Source organism: Bufo gargarizans, chromosome 2 (genome assembly GCF_014858855.1).
Source record: "Bufo gargarizans isolate SCDJY-AF-19 chromosome 2, ASM1485885v1, whole genome shotgun sequence".
Classification (NCBI taxonomy): domain Eukaryota; kingdom Metazoa; phylum Chordata; class Amphibia; order Anura; family Bufonidae; genus Bufo; species Bufo gargarizans.
The window spans coordinates 600,908,360-600,928,535 of record NC_058081.1 but is presented as its reverse complement, the minus strand read 5'-3'; the positions used below and the strand labels follow the sequence as shown (position 1 = coordinate 600,928,535).

Genomic DNA, 20,176 nt, shown 5'->3' with positions numbered 1-20,176 from the left:
TGAAAAGCAACCCCACACATGAATGGTCTCAGGATGCTTTACTGTTGGCATGACACAGGACTGATGGTAGCGCTCACCTTTTCTTCTCCGGACAAGCCTTTTTCCTGATGCCCCAAACAATGAGACCCCAGTGTGAACAGATTAGGAAACCCTGGCCTACACATTACTTGTTAGCAAACTGCAACTGCTTAACGCCCCAGGACGAGATGGCTCGTCCTGGAGTCGTCGCCACCCCCCCCCGCCACCCCCCCGCGTGCAGTCTTCCCGGTCAGCAGCAGAGATCCGGCTGTTACGGACCGCCGGATCCCTGCTGCATCCACCAGCATCGGCGATAATGCCAATGTCGGTGGAATAACCCCTCATATGCCGCAGTCAGCGCTGACCGCGGCATATTGGAGGTTTGCGCTCCCTCACCTGATGGATCAGGTCCCTGCTGTGCTCTGGTGGGGACTCGATCGTTGCCATGGTAGCCCCAAGCCATTCCGAGGCTTGGGGCCTGTTAACTACGGAAGCCTAAAAGGCCCAGCCCCCAGGCTGTCTCTCCTAGGCAACTGTTAGCGTCTTACAGTGCAAGACACTAACAGTTCAATACAGCACAATACAGATGTATTGTGCTGTATTGAAACAAGGATCAGACCCTGTAATGTTGAAGTCCCATAGTGGGACAAAAAATAAAGTGAAAAAAAAAGTTAATAAAATGAAAGTTTTTAAAAAATAAATAAAATAAGTTAAGTTAAAAAATAGAAATGCGTCAGTTTCACAAAATTTAGTAATAAAAAAAACTGGGGAAAAGACATATAGACATATTTGGTATCGTTGCGTCCGTATCGACCAGCTCTATAAACATATCACATGACCTAACCCCTTACATAAACACCATAAAAAAAAGAAACTGTGCTAAATAAACCATTTTTTTGTCACCTTGCATCACAAAGTACAACAGCACATAAAGTGACACTGGTCAGATTTGCAAAAAATGGCTTGGTCCTTAAGGGGTTAAAGAAGGTCTTTCAGCCTCTTGATGTTCTCATTCACTTACAATAGAGATACTGTCAAGATGTTGACAATGTTTCTGGACTTCTCATAGTTCAGTTATTAAACAGAGTTGAGTCCTTTCTTTGTTCAGCACTACAAGAGATCAGCATTTCATCTATGTTGTGGAAATACTAATACTTGCACAATGTATTGTGTTCTATGGCGATATTCATGCAAATGTCTGGCTTTCTTTTTTCTAGATGTTAAACATCCCACAGCAGACTGAAAATGGGGATTTGCCTGCAAAGCTGCTCCTGGGTTCTGCGCTGCGACACACTGTGCCTGTCCTGAAGTTCTGCCAGCTGCTGTGTAGCCTCCAAGACTCTGCCCCTGACTTACAGCCTCTGATGAAAGAGTTAGAAGAACTCGGTGAGCGTTTTGGAACTTTACTGCTATAACCTACAAGTAGTGATTTTTTTTTATTTTAGGATGTGTAAGGATACGAAAGGGCGGCATATTGTGGGAACAGAAAATGGTGCCATTTGGCAATTAGGAGCATTTACAAAATACAACACACTCCTAGCTCTCAATGTTTGGTGGGCTGCTGTATAATCTTTCTCATCTGTATCATTGGGGGACACAGTCTTGACGTTGGATATAGCTATTGCCACTAGGAGGCGACACTAAGAAGGAAAAAAAAAGTGTTGGCAGAGTCAGCTATATCCCTCCTGCAGACCCTGAGCTAATCAGTTTTAGGTCTGCTGAATTTTTTCTTTTCATTCTTTAATATTTTTCTCTCTTTCTTACCTTTTTTAGCTGGGCTGAGGGCAGTCTCCAAGCTGCCTGCGTTCCCACCCAGGAGACTGGAGTGTCCAGGGGGTTCCCAAGCCCGCTGCACGTTCCCGATCTCCAGAAGGCAAGGAGGACCAGAGGTTCCTGTAAAAACCTCTGACTCCCACCAGCATTCGGGTCACCAGGTCCGGTCTCCACCAAAGTCCCCTCTGTTACCGGTGTAGCTACCCTCAGCAAGGGGTAACACACCGAAGCTGGTGACGCGATTGGAGCCAGGGGGACAGAAAATGCCAGACGGGTGAGTATTCTCTCAGTCCCCCAAGGCCCCCATTGCTCCCCCCTCCTCAGGTTTTTTCATGTGAATGTCCCCCTTGGAGGCCTACTTACCTCCACCTGATGCCTCAGTTTCTGCAGGTTTCTGCTTATTTCCAGACTTTCTCTAACAGCTCAATGTGTACTTTCACACTAGCGTTATTCTTTACCGGCATTAAGTTCCGTCCTAGGGGCTCAATACCGGAAAAGAACTGATCAGTTTTATCCCCATGCATTCTGAATAGAGAGTAATCCGTTCAGGATGCATCAGGAGGTCTTCAGTTCAGTCTTTTTGACTTTTCAGGAGGGAGATAATACCACAGCATGCTGCGGTTTTATCTCCGTCCAAAATTACGGAACACATGTCGGATCCGGCATTTATTCCCATTGAAATGCATTTATGCCGGATACGGCCCCGAGTGTTCCGGCAAAACGGATCCAGCATTGTGGTCTGTGCATGCTCAAACCGCAAAAAATGTGAAAAAAAATAACTGCTGGATCTGTTTTGCCGGATGACACCGAAGAGACGGATCCGGGATTTCAATGCATTTGTAATACGCATCAGGATCCTGATCCGTCTGACAAATGCCATCAGTTTGCATACTATTTGACGGATCTGGCGGGCAGTTCTGGGATCCTCTGCTGCAAGTGTGAAAGTACCCTAATCTGGTGATTTAACCTGCATGTGCATTTGGAAGCTAAGCAGGATGTGTTGTTGATGAGAGTCTATTTGGTCTGTCATTCTGTAGGCATACATACATCCTATAGCTTGAGCCGGATCCTGGCGCTACCGCCGGATACTGCACTCCCTGTAGCTTGCCCTCTTTCTAAAGGCGGAGTAGTTACATGGTAGTATACCCTCCTTCCATAAGCCCTTCTTCCATAGGCGGAGTAATCGCACGTGCTCTGGATACTGGACAGCCTGTAGCTTTACCCTCCTTCCATAGGTGGAGTAATTATACTTCCAACGGATACTGTACATTTTGTAGCTTTACCCTCCTTCCATAAAAGGCGGAGTAACTGCACTTACACTGGATGCGATACTGCCTGTAGCATTACCTCCTTCCATAAAAGTCAGAGTAACTTCACTTGCACTGGATACTGAGCAGCTTATAGCATAACTTTTTTTGCAGAGATGGAGTAATTGCACTTACACTCGATGCTGTACTATCTTTAGCATTAACTCCTTCCATAAGGCTGAGTAATTACACTTACATTTGATGCTTTACTGCCTGTTGCATTACACTCCTTTCATAGGTGGAGTAATTGCATTTGCACTGGATACCGTACAGTCTGTAGCGTTACACTTCCTTCTTAGCCAGAGTACTTGCACTTCCATTGGGTACTGTATAGCCTGTACCATTACCCTTCTTCCATAGTCAGGGTAATAGCACTTCCACGGGGTACCGTACAGTCCGTTCCATTATTCCCTTTCCATAGGCGGAGTAGTGCCACTAACTCTAAACACGGTACAGCCGGTAGCTTTACCCTCCTCCCATGGGTGGAGTAGTTGCAATTCCAGTGGGTGCCGTTCTGTGTTTGCACATTTCTTAGGCAGAGTATTGGCACCTTCCGTGTGCTCCTGTACTTTAGGTAGCATTGTTCTCCTTCCTTAGGCGGACTATTTGCACCACCACGGTATACTAGAAGTCCTGTAGCACTACCCGCCTTCCATGGCGGAGTAGTTGCACTATCACTGTATCCATGCTTCCGCTAGCATTCCTCTCTTTCCGTAATAGGAGTATTTGCACTTACTCCATATACTGTACATTTTGGGGTATTACCCTCTTTGTATAGAGTAGTTGCTCTACCACTGGTTCCTATACAGGTTATTGCATTACCCTCCTTGATTGGGCGGGTAACTGCACTTCCGCTGGATACCATACGTCAAGTTGCATTACCACCTCCGCAGGCGGAGTAATTGCACTAGTACTGGTTGTCATCTATCCTTTTTAGTTTTTCCCCCTTCTATAGGGGGATTAGTTGCACCACAATTGCATACTGTAGATCTGGTAGCATTACCCTCCTTCTATTGGTGGAGTATTTGAACAACCAGTAGTGCTTACACTATCCGTGGACCCGATACATTGTGTCGGGTTTCCCTCTTCAGTCAGCGGAGTGATGCTCTATCGCATTTTCCGTCTTTCTTAGGTGGGACGGTAGCTGACAGGCTGTGGACTCAACACGATCGACATCCATTCTCTGTCCGTAGGTGGAAGAGATGGGCTGCTCGTTAGTTTCCTTGCTTATCAAGTGGAGGATGGCGCTAGCACCATATCCTGGGTGTTTACTGCTGTTTGGCCATAGATTTTATGGCTACTCTTGTTCCGTGCCCCTACAGTGGGACTCCGTCCCAGGGGGAGTATTTCTGTTCATCGTCCCCCTTCTAGGAGTGAAACCTTCTCACTAGTCGTAGCTGTGATTGTGCTCTATTTCCTTATCACAGGTGGCACTGTGCTCATGTTCTGCCATCACCAGGTGCAATAGATCCTCTAGGTCTTATATGTATGGGTTTTCTCACTTCTCGTGGGTATTAGTACGGCTTTCGGTGCATGTTTATAACCTGCCGATTTCTAAGGCTTGTGCTTCAAGCATTGCCTCTACCCTTTACCACAGTGACAGCATCAGCGTTGCCTCTGTGTGGTTTTGGGTATGCACTTATTCAGTTTGCATATGTCTATTGTTTTCATGGCTCCCCTCCCCGGGTAGAGTGGTCGTACTGTCCTTGCTGTCACCCCTAGATGCTGGTTCCCTACTGAGCCGCATCAGCCTTCCCCAAATTTCTCCTTTCGCAGGGCGAGTAGTTGCACTTTCTCCACATACTGTTACTGCCTGCTCGGCTAGTGTTCATAGCCATTATGGGCTCGTATGCCCACTTTCTGCTGTTAGATGCCTGCACAGGTGGTGTTGGTCCAGGTTCTCTAGCAATGACTTGTTCATCATGGTCCCGCTGGAGTGTTCTTTTCTTCTGGCAGTCCGTTATGTTGTGTGGGGCCTCTGACTTCAGGCATCCCTAATTCCTCCCCCATGGGGGGCAAGTTTTGTCACATCTGCAGTTCTTTGGCCCTTGATATCTAGAAATCATTCTTTTTCAGCAGAATTTGGCTTCCCTTTCTGCCGTTCGGACCTTTCTGCACGCTGCGCCCCCCTTACCGGCTTCTGTTGAATCCTTGAGACCTTTATCTGGTGCTTGGCGCTCTCCAGGCCTCTCAGTTTGAGCCTTTGCAGCAGGTGTCCCTTCGCTTCCTGTCCTGCAAGGTGGCCTTTTTGGTGGCAGTCTTTTCCATCCGTAGGGTGTCGGATCTAGCAGCTCTTGCCTGTCGGTTGCCCTTCATCATCAGCGTCTGGTTTGGATTCGCATCGCATTATTCGTCATTCCATAGGGACCGAGACGAGGGCTGACTGTTTCCAAAGTTTCCATTTCCCAATGGATTTGTTTGGCTATTGTGGAAGCGTACCGCATCAGTAGACAGGCTCCACCCTTCCGGGTTACTGCTCATTTTGCTCGGGCAATGGTTGGGCAGTACATCATGGGGTAGCGGCCCTTCAGGGGTGCAGGGTGGCTGCCTGGGCACACTTTTTCAAGTTTTACAGAGTGCACACCTTTGCATTTTCTGACACTTCTCTGGGGCGTAGAGTTTTGCAGAAGGCGGTCCTCGGATTGGCAGGATGGCTTCTTTGTTTATGACCAACCCCAGGGACTGCTCTGGAACGTCCCAAGGTCAAGACTGTGTCCCCCAATGATACGGATGAGAGAACTAGATTTTCGTACTTGCTGTAAAATCTGCTACTCTTCCATTCATTGGGGAACACCGCTCCCACCCTGTATGTACTTTACTGGTTCTTCTAGATGGTTCCTTCTGGTTCTTCAAGGTAACCCATCTCCGGTTTTCTTCCTTTTTATTATTTGCTATTACAGGCTTCTCCTGCTGCTCCTACTGCTTTTGTACAAACTGATTAAAGAGGACCTTTCACCGATCCTGACATTGTGAACTAAGTATACAGACCTGGAGAGCGGCGTCCGGGGATCTCACTGCACTTATAATTATCCCTGGGCGCCGCTCCGTTCTCCCGCTATGCCCTCCGGTATCTCCGGACACTAAGTTATGGTAGGCGGAGATTTCGGTCACTAAGTTATGGTAGGCGGAGTCTGCCCTTGTTCTGCTGTAGTGCTGGCCAATCGCAGCGCAGAGCTCACAGCCTGGGAGAAAAAAAACTCCCAGGCTGTGAGCTCTGCGCTGCGATTGGCCAGCGCTACAGCAGAACAAGGGCAGGCTCCGCCGGCGCCTACCATAACTTAGTGACCGAAGATACTGGAGGGCATAGCGGGAGAACGGAGCGGCGCCCAGGGATAATAGTAAGTGCAGTGAGATCCCCGGGTGCTGCTCTACATGTCTGTATACTTAGTTTATAATGTCAGGATCGGTGAAAGGTCCTCTTTAACTCAGTGTCTGCAGGAGGGGTATAGCAGAGGGGAGGAGCAATCACTTTTTTTTGCTTAGGGTCGCCTCTTAGTGGCAATAGCTATATCCAAGGTCAAGACTGTCCCCCAATGAACGGAAGAGGGGACTTAAACATGCATTCGCTAATCACTTTATACATAGACTGCAATGATTTAACATTGCAGCCTACGGAAGATTCACTATATTTCAATGGAAAGACCATAGCAACCAAATGGCTCCCTCGACACAGGGAAGCCATTCATGGCTGGGCTCCCATGGTTTCACCGCTCAGATGCTCTGCTCACAATAAACCACGGCATCTGATGAGTTAAATGTCCGTGATCAGCATTATTGCCGATCACAGACAATGCCTCTGGGTGTTTTCTGTATAAAACAGCAGAAACTAGGTATGGCATTCGCTTAGCTTCTCAGTGGATGCCATCTTCAAAGACCTGATTTCTGCCATACATGCATGGTAAAGTTGGGAAAAAGTTAATCTGCTCCTTCTAATATTGTTTTATTTTCATTGAACATTTTGTCAATTGCACTTTTTAAAATAATTTCTTTATTTCAAGGTTTGCTGGTGGACAGCAAATACAATTTCCAAAGCAGCATAAAGTGGCGAGTAAGCGACTGCCAGCTTGATGCTATTGAAGAGGTTGGCGACAGAAACGAGGAAGATGAAGAAGCGAAAGATGATGAAAATGAAGAAGTAGATTCTGAAAAAGAGAGGGCAGAACTTGCCCAAGAAAAGGGCTCAAAAAAGAATTTTATCTGCAAATCCTGTGACAAGATTTTCCTGTTCCGCTGCCGACTGGAGGTGCACATGAAACGCTGCCGAATGGCAAAAAGAAATCCCTTGCAATGCAAAGACTGCAACGTGGTGCAGGCCTCTAAGAAGGAGCTCGACCAGCATCGAGAGGAAGTGCACGGCTATCTGATCTCTCGTAATGCCAAAGGGAAAAAGAAAATGCTGGTGACATGTGACATCTGTGGCAAAGAATTTGCTCATCCGTCTGGTAATGATTGTCTTGATCATTTGCAATAATAAGCGTCTGACGTATAAATCTACTTACAAAATTCAGCAGTTATGCAAATTCTTTACTGTTTTGAGGCTGATTTTTTTTATTTATTTTTTAGTCATTTTATTCATATCTAAAGGTTACCTCGGACCTAGAGAAATGCACTGGTAGCCAGTAAGAGGAATCCAGTAGAGGTTGGCCTTTTTCACACGCACTATACGGATTGGCTCAGGAGGCGTTCAGTGAAACTCGCACCATTTCACAAGCAAGTTCAGTCAGTTTTGTCTGCATTTGCGTTCAGTGTTTCAGTTTTTCACATGCGTGAAAAAAAAAACCTGAAGGTTTACAAACAACATCTCCTAGCAACCATCATCCGGATGCAGTGCGTTTTTCACTGAAGCCCTATTCAGTTTTTTGGAGCCAGGGCTGCATAAAAAAAGCTGAATATAGAACATGCTGCAGTTCTCGCGCAACGCAGCACTGATGCGTGAAAAAACCTGCACATGTACACAGACCCATTGAAATGAATTGGTCAGGATTCGGTGTGGGTGCTGTGTGTTCACTTCACGCATCGCACCCGCGCGGAAAACTCGCTCATGTGAAAGGGGCCTACAGCTCTAGGTCTGAAGAGGTGAGTCCTGTGTCACTTTGTAGTAGTACATGAAAAGGAAAGCATTTCCAACAATATTCGGCACTATTCTGTTCGTTATAGCGAAATGTTGGAAATGTGTTGCTCAAAAGTCTCTGTTGTAACCAATATTTAAGGGATGTTCCAGCTAAACAAAACCAGTTGTCAAGCAGTGTCAGAGGGGCTTAAAATATAAAAGATATACACCCCCACTGATCCCCTACCAGTGATTAGCTAAGAGGGCATTTGGAGGCATTTTCTGCATGTTGCAATGGGCTGAAGTTTCCTTGGGGGACCCAGATGACTAATCATGTGCCGTATGAGACCTCATGGTGCATGTTTAACATGTGAGGCTACTTTCACACTGGTGTTTTGGCTTTCTGTTCGTGAGATCCGTTCAGGGCTCTCACAATCGGTCCAAAACTGATCAGTTTTGCCCTAATGCATTCTGAATGGAAAAGGATCCGCTTAGAATACATCAGTTTGCATCAGTTCAGTCTCCATTCCGCTTTAGAGGCGGACACCAAATCGCTGCCTGCAGCGTTTTGCTGTCCACTTGATGAAACTGAGCCAAACGGATCAGTCCTGGCACACAATGTAAGTCAATGGGGACGTCTCCGTTTTCTCTGGCACAATAGAAAATTGACCAGTCTCCCATTGACTTTCGATGGAGTTCATGACGGATCCGTCTTGGCTATGTTACAGATAATACAACCGGATCAGTTGATGACGGATGCATGCGGTTGTATTATTGTAACAGATCCGTTTTTGCAGATCCATGATGGATCCGCCCAAAACGCGAGTGTGAAAGTAGCCTGATCTGCCACTTTTCTTCCCTATTGGCCCAGGGTAGTTTATTACTCGCACTGGTTAGATCAGGCCTATATCACTCCTGAAGAAGCAGCAGGCAAAACACGTCGGGTTGGCCGTTATATCCTAAGCTTAGGTAAGTTATGGAAATCAGATGGTTAGAGTCCCCTGTAGGCGCATTAGACTGATAGGTCATGGTTAGGGTTTAGTTATGTTTGATACGTGACTGTTTAGGTGGGGATATTGATTTATACAGTTGAAACTTGAAAAATTTGAATATCGTGCAAAGTTAATTTATTTCAATAATGCAACTTAAAAGGTGAAACTAATATATGAGACTCATTACATACAAAGCGGGATATTTCAAGCCTTTGTTATAATTTGGATGATTATGGTTTACAGCTTATGAAACCCCAAAGTCTCAATCTCAGGTCCCCTTTGCTCAGGGGATATGGATTAATTATCTGACTAGAGTGCGACACTTTTGAGCCTAGAATACTGAACCTTTTCACAAAATTCTAATTTTAAGCTGCATTACTGCCATTCCTTTTAAATAACATTACTGAAATAAATGGAATTTTGCACGATATTCAAATTTTTCTCCTGTATTAGTGTCCTATCCTGACACAAGGTCTTGCAGTCTTATTGGATGTGATTAATAGGCGTCTGGGGATAAGTGCAAACTATTGATTGCGGCGTGGTTATTTTGAACTATGAATAGTTAATGGTATACTTTGCTTATGTGATGTCAGTGTGGCCTTTACCATATCAGAGTCTTGAGGGTAAGTAAATGCACACGGTCAGGATTTATGTGCAGAGAATCCGCGCTGAAATCTTCAGGTGGTCGCAGGGAAATCCATGCGGATAATCCGCATCAATTGATGAGGATTTTCCACTGCCCGTTGAAATGGATGGAGAAAATCCGGTTAAGAAAAATAAAATGACATTCTGCAAATTTAAAAAATCCGCAATGCAGGTCAAATTCTGCACAGAAAAAATAAGCATTGTGTACATGAGAATTTAAAATTCTCATAGAATGCAGTGTGCATGACCTACAGAGTGGATTTTCCACACGCTAATCCCTGCTAAAAATCCGCTCACAATCCTGATCGTGTGCATTTAGCCTTCCTGCCTATATGTATGTTTTTAAAAATTACAAAACAAAGCTTTTTTTTTATGGGAATATTAAAGGCTCAGTTTGATCTGAAATATTTATAGGCGATTGGGGCTGTTCCCAGTTATGGGTTCAAAATATAATGGGGAAGGTACGGAATAAATGGGAGATGGAGAACGGCGGACATTGTGAGTAGCACATTTGCCAAGCTATGCAACAGGACTTGCTAGTGTATTACTGTTTAATCAATCTGATCTGCTGTCTTAGTCTGGGAAAGCTGGGTGGAAACGGCTGTATAGAGTGTCTAACAGGGGATAATGCAAGGACATAGATTTACTGTTTCACAGTTTTATACCCTAAATGTCGAGTTGGTATTATGTGAAGTACATGGTAACTTTCTGTTTTTCAGGTCTGCAGTACCACAAACGGACAGAGCATTTTGACGAGAAGCCATTCTCCTGTGAGGAGTGCGGTGCCAAGTTTGCAGCAAACTCCACTTTGAAGAATCATCAGCGCCTGCACACAGGAGAGCGCCCCTTTGTCTGCAAACACTGCCACATGACTTTCACGCAGGCTGCCGCGCTCTCCTACCACACTAAAAAGAAGCATTCTGAAGGTATGGTACTGTTAGTAGATACACATGGAAATGTTCTGTGTGACCACTGCACTGTTCCCTGCAGTTACCCTGATGTGCCACAAGGTGGTGCCCGTGCTTATGATTAACTCCTCCCCGACCAGCACAGTAATAGTACGTTGCTGCGGGAAGTGACTTCCTGACCAGCGCCGTAGTATTAAGGCGCGCTGACCGGACGGGTGCAGGAGCTGCGTCCGCCCGATCAGCTGCAAGGGACCGGCTGTTCCCGTTAGCCGGACCCCTGCTGTATGCGCTGGCATCGGTGAAAACACAGATGCCGGCGCCTGTCAGATTTGCAAAAAAATTGCTTGGGCAGGATGGTGGAAACTGTTCTGGGGTAGAAAGGGTTAAAGGGGTTGTGCCACTAATATAAATGTATCCCACCCAACAGATATCGCTGTTATGTCACTTTTCCCACATCCCACCATTTATAAAAACTGCCTTATTCTAAAGTTATTAGCCTACTATTGCACCCTGTGGCAAATCTGTTCTGATATTCAGTTGCTGTAGGGTATGTCCCACAATGGAGCCTTGTAATGGTGAGAACAAGGGGTGTGGTTAGGGTCACATGATCTGCGGATGTCAGAACACATCTCACTGCTTTAAAGGGGTGGTCTCACTTCAGCAAGTGGCATTTATCATGTAAAGGAAATTATTACGAGCCACTTGCTAATGTATTGTGATTGTCCATATTGCTTCCTTTGCTGGCGTCATTCATTTTTCTCTTACATTATACACTGCTCGTTTAACTGGTTAAAGACCACCCTGCAATCCATCAGTGGAGGTCGTGCTTGCACACTATAGGAAGAAAAACGTCAGCCCCTCTGGTGGTCGTAACCATGGAAACGAGCAGTGTATAATATGATGGAAAAATGAATCCAGCCAGCAAAGGAAGCAATATGGATAATAACAGTACATTAGTAAGTGGCTTGGATTAACTTTCTCTACATGATAAATGCCACTTACTGAAGTGAGACAACCCCTTTAAGGCATGATGGGATAGCAGACACATGACAAACCAGGAAGTAGGATTCAAGCATGGGGGATAAGAGAAAATTGTAAATTGGGTCAATCTGAAACACAAAAACTATCCAGGAAGGAATGGGAGCTATAGTAATTGATGAAAATAAACTTTAGAGTGAAAACTAGTTTATGGCACAACCCCTTTCCAGGTGCACATCAGTATTTTCCGGTATTACATTGTCTGCTCTGTCATTTCCATTTCAGGTAAAATGTATGTGTGCCAGTATTGTGATGCCGTATTTGCACAATCTATCGAGCTGACTAGACACGTTAGGACTCACACTGGAGACAAGCCGTATGTATGTCGAGAATGTGGGAAAGGCTTCAGCCAAGCCAATGGACTTAGTATACACCTGCGGACCTTCCATAGTATGTTGCATTCACTTTGCTCATTCGTTTGTGAACTCTGTTTACTATATATTACATAATAAAGGGTTTATTCCAGTTGTTACAAGTTATCCCCTATCCACAGGAACTACCGTAGAGATGAATGGAGCAGCATAGTGCATGCCCATCTTTCCGCTCTGTTCAATTTGGGCAGCTCTGAGGGGTATGTGCTCTCCATTCTCATTATTGGGGATAGTCCCAGCAGTATAATCCCCACCGATCTAATAGTTATCCCCTTTCCTGTGAATAGGGCAGGGATCAGCAACCTATGGTACTCCAGCTGCTGTGAAACTACAACTCCCAGCATGCAAACTTTCTTGGTTCTAATGGTGAAAAGTGAAAGGAGGATTCTGGGAGTTGTAGTTTCAGAACAGCTGGAGGTTGCAAATCCCTGGAATAGGGGATTAGGGCTGCAGTAAACGAATATTTTTGTAATCGAGTATTCTATCGATTATATTTCTCGATTCATCGAGTAATCTAATAAGAAAAAGCTACTTAAAATAACGTACGTAATTAGGTATGTATAAAGTTATTGGTTTGAAGGGGTTAATAACTTTATACATGCCTAATGCCAAGGTGCTTCCATTAACCCCTCCAAACCAATAACTTTATACATGCCCATTGGGTTTGGAGGGGTTAATGGAAGCACCTTGGCATTAGGCATGTATAAAGTTATTGGTCTGAAGAGGTTAATGAAAGCACCTTGGAGGTGCCTTCATTAACCCCTCTCTAAACCAATAACTTTATACATGCCAAGGTGGTGCTTGCAGCCTCCATTAACCACTCTCTCTCCATCTGCCTCCCCCCAGCCTCTGATCTGCTTGCCCCCGCCTCTGATCTGCTTGCCCCCGCCTCTGATCTGCTTGCCCCCGCCTCTGATCTGCTTGCCCCCGCCTCTGATCTGCTTGCCCCCGCCTCTGATCTGCTTGCCCCCGCCCCCCCAGCCTCTGATCTGCTTGCCCCCGCCTCTGATCTGGCTCCCCCTCCCCCCAGCCTCTGATCTGCCTCTCCCCCCCCCCCCCTCCCCCCAGCCTCTGATCTGCCCCTCCCCCCCCCCTCCCCCCAGCCTCTGATCTGCCTGCCCCAGCCTCTGATATGCCCCCTCTGGTAACGCAACCCCCCCTCCCCAGTATTAATCATTGGTGGCAGTGGCCACAGGGTCCCCCTCCTCCCCCCCATCATTGGTGGCAGTGTCAGTTCCGATCGGAGCCCCAGCAGTGTAATGCTGGGGCTCCGATTGGTTACCATGGCAGCCAGGAGTCACGCTACTGAAGCCCTGGCTGCCATGGTATGTTAGTAGTGAGCAGAGAGCAGCGCATTATACTCACGTGCGCTGTGGCCGCCGGTCGCTCCTTCTTCTGTCTGTGCGGCGGATTGCTAATGCTTACAGCATTAGCAATGCGCCGCACAGACCTATGAGAAGGAGCGACCGCCGGCCACAGCGCACGTGAGTATAATGCGCTGCTCTCTGCTCACTAACATACCATGGCAGCCAGGACTTAAGCAGCGTCCTGGCTGCCATGGTAACCGATCGGAGCCCCAGCATTACACTGCTGGGGCTCCGATCGGAACTGACACTGCCACCAATGATGGGGGGGAGGAGGGGGACCCTGTGGGATATGGCCGGCACATTCATTGGTGGTGCAGTGGCCACAGTCCCTCCCCTCCCCTCCCCTCCTCCTCCTACTTTGTCTTCAGCGGCAGCCGCGCACAGTGGGGAGGGAGAGACTCCCTCCTCCTCCTCCCTCAGCTGTGCCGGCCGCTCAGTCCTGCCTCTCTGGCTCCGGAGGACACGGAAGCGGTGAGTGAGACGCTTAATTTCACTCCCGCTCCGTGATCACGTGATCTGAACGATTCCTCGATGCAGGGAAACTGCATCGATGAATTTTTTGACTCGATTTAATCGCGTTATTCGAATAATCGTTTCAGCCCTATAGGGGATAACGTGCTACAGCTGAAATACCTGTTTAACCCCATACTCTTTCTTCCCCCCCCCCCCCCCCCCCCATTTTGCTCCCCTACTTTATATGGTTGAGTAATGTTTTAATCATTGCTAAAATCTTACTTAAATGGTCTTCATCTCATGTTTTATAAAACTTTTCTCCAAGCGTAGTAATATATATAGACTGGTCATCCCCTGCCACATATATTGACATTTCTTTTTATTTTCAGACATTGAAGATCCATATGACTGTCAGAAGTGCAGAATGAGTTTTCCGACATTAGAAGAGCACAGACAGCACATTCAAGTAGTACATTCCAAGGAATACCATCCCTGTCCTTCCTGCGAGAAGATTTTTAGCGCCCCTTCTCTACTAGAGCGCCACATAGTAACTCATGTGGGAGGAAAGCCTTACAACTGTGAGATCTGTGACAAAGCATACCAGGTCAGTAACCTCAAGACTTTTACCAAATACCTGTGACTGGTAACCAGGTGCTTTTGTGTGATGTGGTTGTCTAATTTTCCACAGCAATTGTCTGGCCTATGGTATCACAACCGCACTCATCATCCAGACCTGTTTGCTGCTCAGAATCATCGTTCTTCCAAGTTCTCTTCTGCTCAGTGCAGTTCCTGCGAACAGGTCTTTTCCAGCTCATCTACTCTTCAGAAGCACACAAAGTTAGAACATCCTGGTGAGTGCGTAAATTGTAAGAAAATGTTTATAGATTGTAACCTGACCGGCAGCAATGTGACCCGAGCCTAACTGAGACAACCTCGGTCTGCACCCCGTTCATTGCCCACCGTAATGAAAACGTTTGGTTATGCTTTATAGTGTTACATGACAAAGTATGTAGCTACAGCCTTAGCATTTGCCATTAGTGCTTGTATTGTTTACTGTGATGTATGTAATACATAAGTAACAATTCAAGTACAAACCCTTCGTAGAACATTGTCCTAAAGAAAGCAGTTGGTACTAACCTTGTCTGCTTGTTTGCATGTAGGGTTGGGGGGTTGTAGCACTGGGGGTGTTGGAGTACATGTGAGAAATTATTGGGTTGCACTCGATGTCCCAAGATGTGAGGTGCAACGTCAAATGGATATGCTCCACAGTTCAAATACTATTGAAATAGCACTGCACACTCTTTGGTTTGATGCGAGTAAAATATATATTTTTTGCAAATCCTCCATATGATCTATTGTAATGTCAAGAGAACATTGGCTCTAGGAACATGTGGCTTATTATTCTGACCTTGGTCGCAGGAGGAGGAGGCTGGATAGATGAAGGAATCCCCGTGGAACAGCGAGGTAGTGCTGCGGGGAGAAGCGCATGTCATGCTGAGGTGTGCCAAGTATGACATGCGCTTCTCCCTGCAGCGCCACCTCGCTGTTTCTTTGGGATTCCTCTCATGCCACACCACAACATTTAACTGTCTTTGAGGACAACCATGCAGTCTCGGATACCCCTTCAACATACTGCAAGTTGAGAATCACTAGGGTTAAGGATCTATCCGCAGTCCTGTGTGGTGTAGTAGAAAAGATCTGTCACTGTTCCTGACAAGCCAATTTGATAAAGGCTCATTCATTGGGTGATTTCATCTTTTATGCAGCACATTAAATCGTCTTTTATGTGCTGTGCTGTGTAAACCGCGATCTGCTGCCCAGAAAGCATTAATGAGGACTAGCGATGACTCTTCCCTTTACAGTGTAGGTGATTGCTGCATGAATGCAGCTCCCATCTCCACTGATGAGCAGGCAGTTATCAGGAAGCAATGGTTCCTTCCTGATAATTGTCAGTTTGGTCAGCACGTGTAAAGGCGTAAATGTAAGGTCTCTGTTTGTCCATTTCAGACAATAAGATTTATGAATGTGAGAAATGTAAGCAGACTTACCAATCACCGGCAGCATTACAAGTGCATATAAAGTGCAAGCACTCAGGTAAGTGTGGTTACAGAACATTAACCGTTTAACACTGGCTTCAGGTCCAAACAGTGAATAGTGATCATCAGGCACTATTATAATAGTGGCACCTTGTCCAAGTAATACTTCAGTGTTAAGAAGTGATGATCTAACTATGATGTCATTTCAACATTATTTTAGAAGAGCCAGAAGGTAACATTGTGTACCTAGCGGCCTCTCTAATAATAAGCAGTAATTTCTCGCTCGTATCATTGGGGGACACAGGACCGTGGGTATAGCTGCTTGCTGCCACTAGGTGGTGACACTAGGCTGAAAAGTGATAACTCTTCCCCTGCCGGCTACACTCTCCCCAACCAGGAGAGAGCATATCCGTTTTGAGCTTAGTGTCATAGGAGGCAGACCTCCCTGCATATTGCAGGGCGGCTTTTTATTTAATTTTCCCTTTTTCTTTCTCCTTAGGATGGGAAACAGTCGCCTTGCGCCTCTGTTTTCCCAGGGTGTATAGCTGGTGTCTGATTCCCTCACTGACTATCCTCCCCCTAAGAAGCCAATGTGGACCAGGGCAGCCTTGCTCCCCTGCTTCCCCCTCCCCAGCCTAAGGGTCACCCATGTCTCCAAGCCCTCTGTTCCAGCTTTCTGCCACCTAGGTGCCAGTGGCTGAAAGGGTGACCCTGCTGGTTCTGCCGGATGGAAGAGGACATGGACAGCATCGTATGGCTGAGTATACCTTCCGCCTCCTCCACCCCCTGCCCTGCTAGGACCAGGGTACACTCTCTGGCGCGGTACTCTTTATCAATACTCCCCGGGGGGCTACCACTTTCTCAGTTTCGCTCTAGGGCCCCATCATCGTCCTCCCCTTTGCGCTGGCCCTGCTTCATTCCAGGGGCATCACATTGATTCCTTACCTATATGACATCCTGGTCAAGGCGGCAACCTTGGCTCAGAACAAGGCCAGTCTTCGTATCACCTTGGATACCCTCACTCAGTTCGGTTGGCTGGTGAATTTCCAAAAGTCCTCCTTGGCCCCTGCCAGATGACTCCCGTTCCTGGGGATGACCCTGGACACGGAGGAGGCGTTAATCCGCCTCCCTGTGGACAAGCAGCTGGCACTCCAGCGGTCAGTTCGTCTGTTTTTCCATCGCAAATGCCCATCTATCCATTGCTGTATGCAAGTCTTTGGGGTTATGGTCGCTTCCTTCGAGGCAATTACATTTGCACAATTTCATTCCTGTCCGCTCCAACTGGCGATCCTGACTCGTTGGGACAAATCGCCAGAGTCCCCAGACCGTCACATTGTTCTGCCCACACAGGTGCGTCTAGCTCTCAGGTGATGGCTCCGGACCCCGACTTTGCAGTCGGGTGAAGTCTTTTCTCCCGGTCTCATGGACAATCATTACCACCGATTCCAGTCTTCAAGGATGCGGAGGAGTCTTCCCTCCCCGGACGGTCCAGGGCTTATGGTCTCAATCAGAGTCCAAACTGCCAATCAACATCTTGGAACTCCGGGCCATTCATCTCTCCCTTATCCATTGGGCCACTCTTCTGAAGGGCCAGCCAATATGTATTCAATCCGGCAATGCCACGGCTGTGGCTTATATCAACCACCAGGGGGGTACCCGCAGCCCGGCGTTGATGAGGGAGTCAGCAAAAATCCTGAGGTGGGCGGGGTTACATGTCCCTGCTCTTTCAGCAGTGTTCATTCCGGGAGTGGAGAACTGGGCGGCGGATTTCCTCAGCCGGATGACTCTGGACCCGGGGGAATGGTCCCTGCACTTGGAGGTGTTCGAACAGCTCTGTCTCCAGTGGGGTCGTCCGGAGGTGGACTTGATGGCTTCCAGGTTCAACCACAAGTTTCCCACCTTCTTTCGCACAAGAGATCCCAAGGCATATGCCACAGACGCTTGGTAGCGCCATGGGACGGGTTCTCTGCAGTGTATGTGTTCCTGCCTCTCCTACCGCGTGTTGTACGCAGGATCAAGACTAAGGGCGTCCAGGCGATCCTCATCGCCCTGGACTGGCCCAGTCGGGTGTGGTACTCCTCCGTCGTCCTCCTCCTAGTGGACGCACTGTGGCCCCTTCCACTCAGGGCCGATCTGCTCTCTCAAGGACCTGCCTTCCATCAGCATTTAGAGTCGCTACGTTGGACGGCGTGGCTGTTGAAACCGCCATTTTAAAACAGCGAGGTTTTACCTGATGGGGGTTATCCACACCATGATCGGAGCCAGGAAACCAGCCTCATCCAAAATTTACTACAGGACTTGGAGGTCCTATTTGGGCTTCTGTGAGAAACGTAATCTCCCTCCACTACGATTCTCTCTTTCCACTATTCTCTCTTTTCTGCAATCTGGCTTAGAATTGGGACTGGCTCTTAGCTACTTAGAGTCGATTGTCGGCGCTGTCCGTTTTGCCTCAGCGCCCTGGTGGCTATCGCGTCCATCAGGCGTGTCTGTTGGCAGCGCTTTCCTGTAGGGGACCTTTTTTAATCCTTCATCAGGATAAGGCGGTACTCCGTCCCATTCCTGCCTTTCAACCGAAGGTAGTTTCGGCCTTCCATGTTAACGAGTACATTGTCCCGCCCCCCCCTTCCTTTTGCCCAGCTCCTTCGCATCCTAGGGAGCATTCTCTTCAAAAGCTTGACGTGGTTCAAGCTCTGCGAATCTGTCAGTCTCTAGCTCTTTTTCCGCTGCACGGATGCGTTATTCATGCTTCCTGGCAGTCCTCGTAAGGGATGCGCCGCTTCTAAGGTGACGATTGCCAGGTGTGTTCGCTTCGCAATCACTGAGGCATATCGTTCCCAGGGTTTTTCCATGGGCGAGTATCGTTTTTTCCCTCCCCGTGGACTGCTTTGGGACATCCAACGGTCCGGTGTCCCCCAATGATACGAGCGAGAAAAGGAGATTTTTTTTGTGTGGACTCGCCTGTAAAATCTCTTTCTCACTGAGTTCATTGGGGGATACAGCGCCCACCCATTGTTTTTTTTCCATTGTTACTGCACATGGTGGTGGTTGGTTATCGGTTGGGGTTCAGTTTTTGTTCGTACCTACTGACGTAGGCGGCGTTCTGACTGTGTTGTCAGTTCTTTTCTGCTACTCCTACTGCTTGGACACATACTGATAGCTCCTCCTCTGCCGGCTATACCCCCTCCAGCCTGGAGAGAGCATAACGCTTTTCAGCCTAGTGTCGCCTCCTAGTGGCAGCAGCAGCTATACCCACGGTCCTGTGTCCGCCACTGAACTCAGCGAGAAAGAGATTTTACAGGTGAGTCCATAAAAATCTCCTTATTTCTCCTATCACTATCACTGTATTTCAGTAGTACTGTGTCAGAAATCTGACTTTATAAAGCAGACAAACATTACTCTATTATTTGTAGTTCATTTTCTTACCAGTGGCTTTCATTACGAATTATCAGCTCCCTTTTGTTCATAACCACGGGATCTGCACTCTCTCTCCAAAATTATACAGCATCTAAAATCAGTCTCTCTATGTAAGCCTATTATATTATCAGTGTTCATTTCATAGGCTTTGAGAGAGACCGACTTTCGGTCTGCGCTGTGGAGTATGTATTAATTGGAGAGTACGAGTCACGTGGGCTGACCAAAAGAACAGAATGGGGCTGATATTTCAAGAAGAAAACCACTGGTTAGTAAATTAACTGCAAGTATGCTTACCAGATGTTCATTACAAACAGACCAAACAATAAAAAAAAATATTTTAAAGGCATTTTCCAAGAGTTTTAAAAACTTGGCACTGGGCAGAGGCTGCATACACTAAAGGAAAACACTGTACCTTTTGTACTTCTCACCGGTCCGGTGCCATGCTCCATTCCCTGCTGATCCAACAGAGTCATTGCTGCGGGGACCAGAGCACGGCGCTGAAACGGCGGGCCGTATAAAAGGTAAGGGGTTTTGCTTTATTATACAGCCTACTGTTCTGGGCCACAATATTAGCATTCTAAGAAATCCTATTTGAAACTGTTGTCCTGTCTTCCTTTTTCACCTCCACAGCAGCTCTGGAGCTCAGCATTGAAAGCACAGGCAAGTGTAGCTGTAATGACATCGTTAAAGAGGACCTTTCATCAGAAAAAAGTGTGTGCAATTCTTATACTACCTTATCGGGCTGCTGCCACTGATGTCCGGACACATTTTTTTATTTTTATTTTTTTATAAAGGACCCCCCGT

The 20,176-nt window shown here is 47.0% G+C and overlaps 1 protein-coding gene across 1 annotated transcript in view; it reads left to right on the top strand.

Moving 5' to 3' along the window:
- ZBTB40 (zinc finger and BTB domain containing 40) overlaps window positions 1–20,176 on the top strand; it is a 63,363-nt gene that overhangs the window by 37,626 nt on the left and 5,561 nt on the right. Inside the window, 7 exon segments of the mRNA XM_044281945.1 lie at window positions 1,236–1,404; window positions 7,097–7,540; window positions 10,505–10,711; window positions 11,957–12,121; window positions 14,312–14,526; window positions 14,611–14,773; window positions 15,930–16,016. Coding sequence (XP_044137880.1) covers window positions 1,236–1,404; window positions 7,097–7,540; window positions 10,505–10,711; window positions 11,957–12,121; window positions 14,312–14,526; window positions 14,611–14,773; window positions 15,930–16,016 — 1,450 coding nt within the window.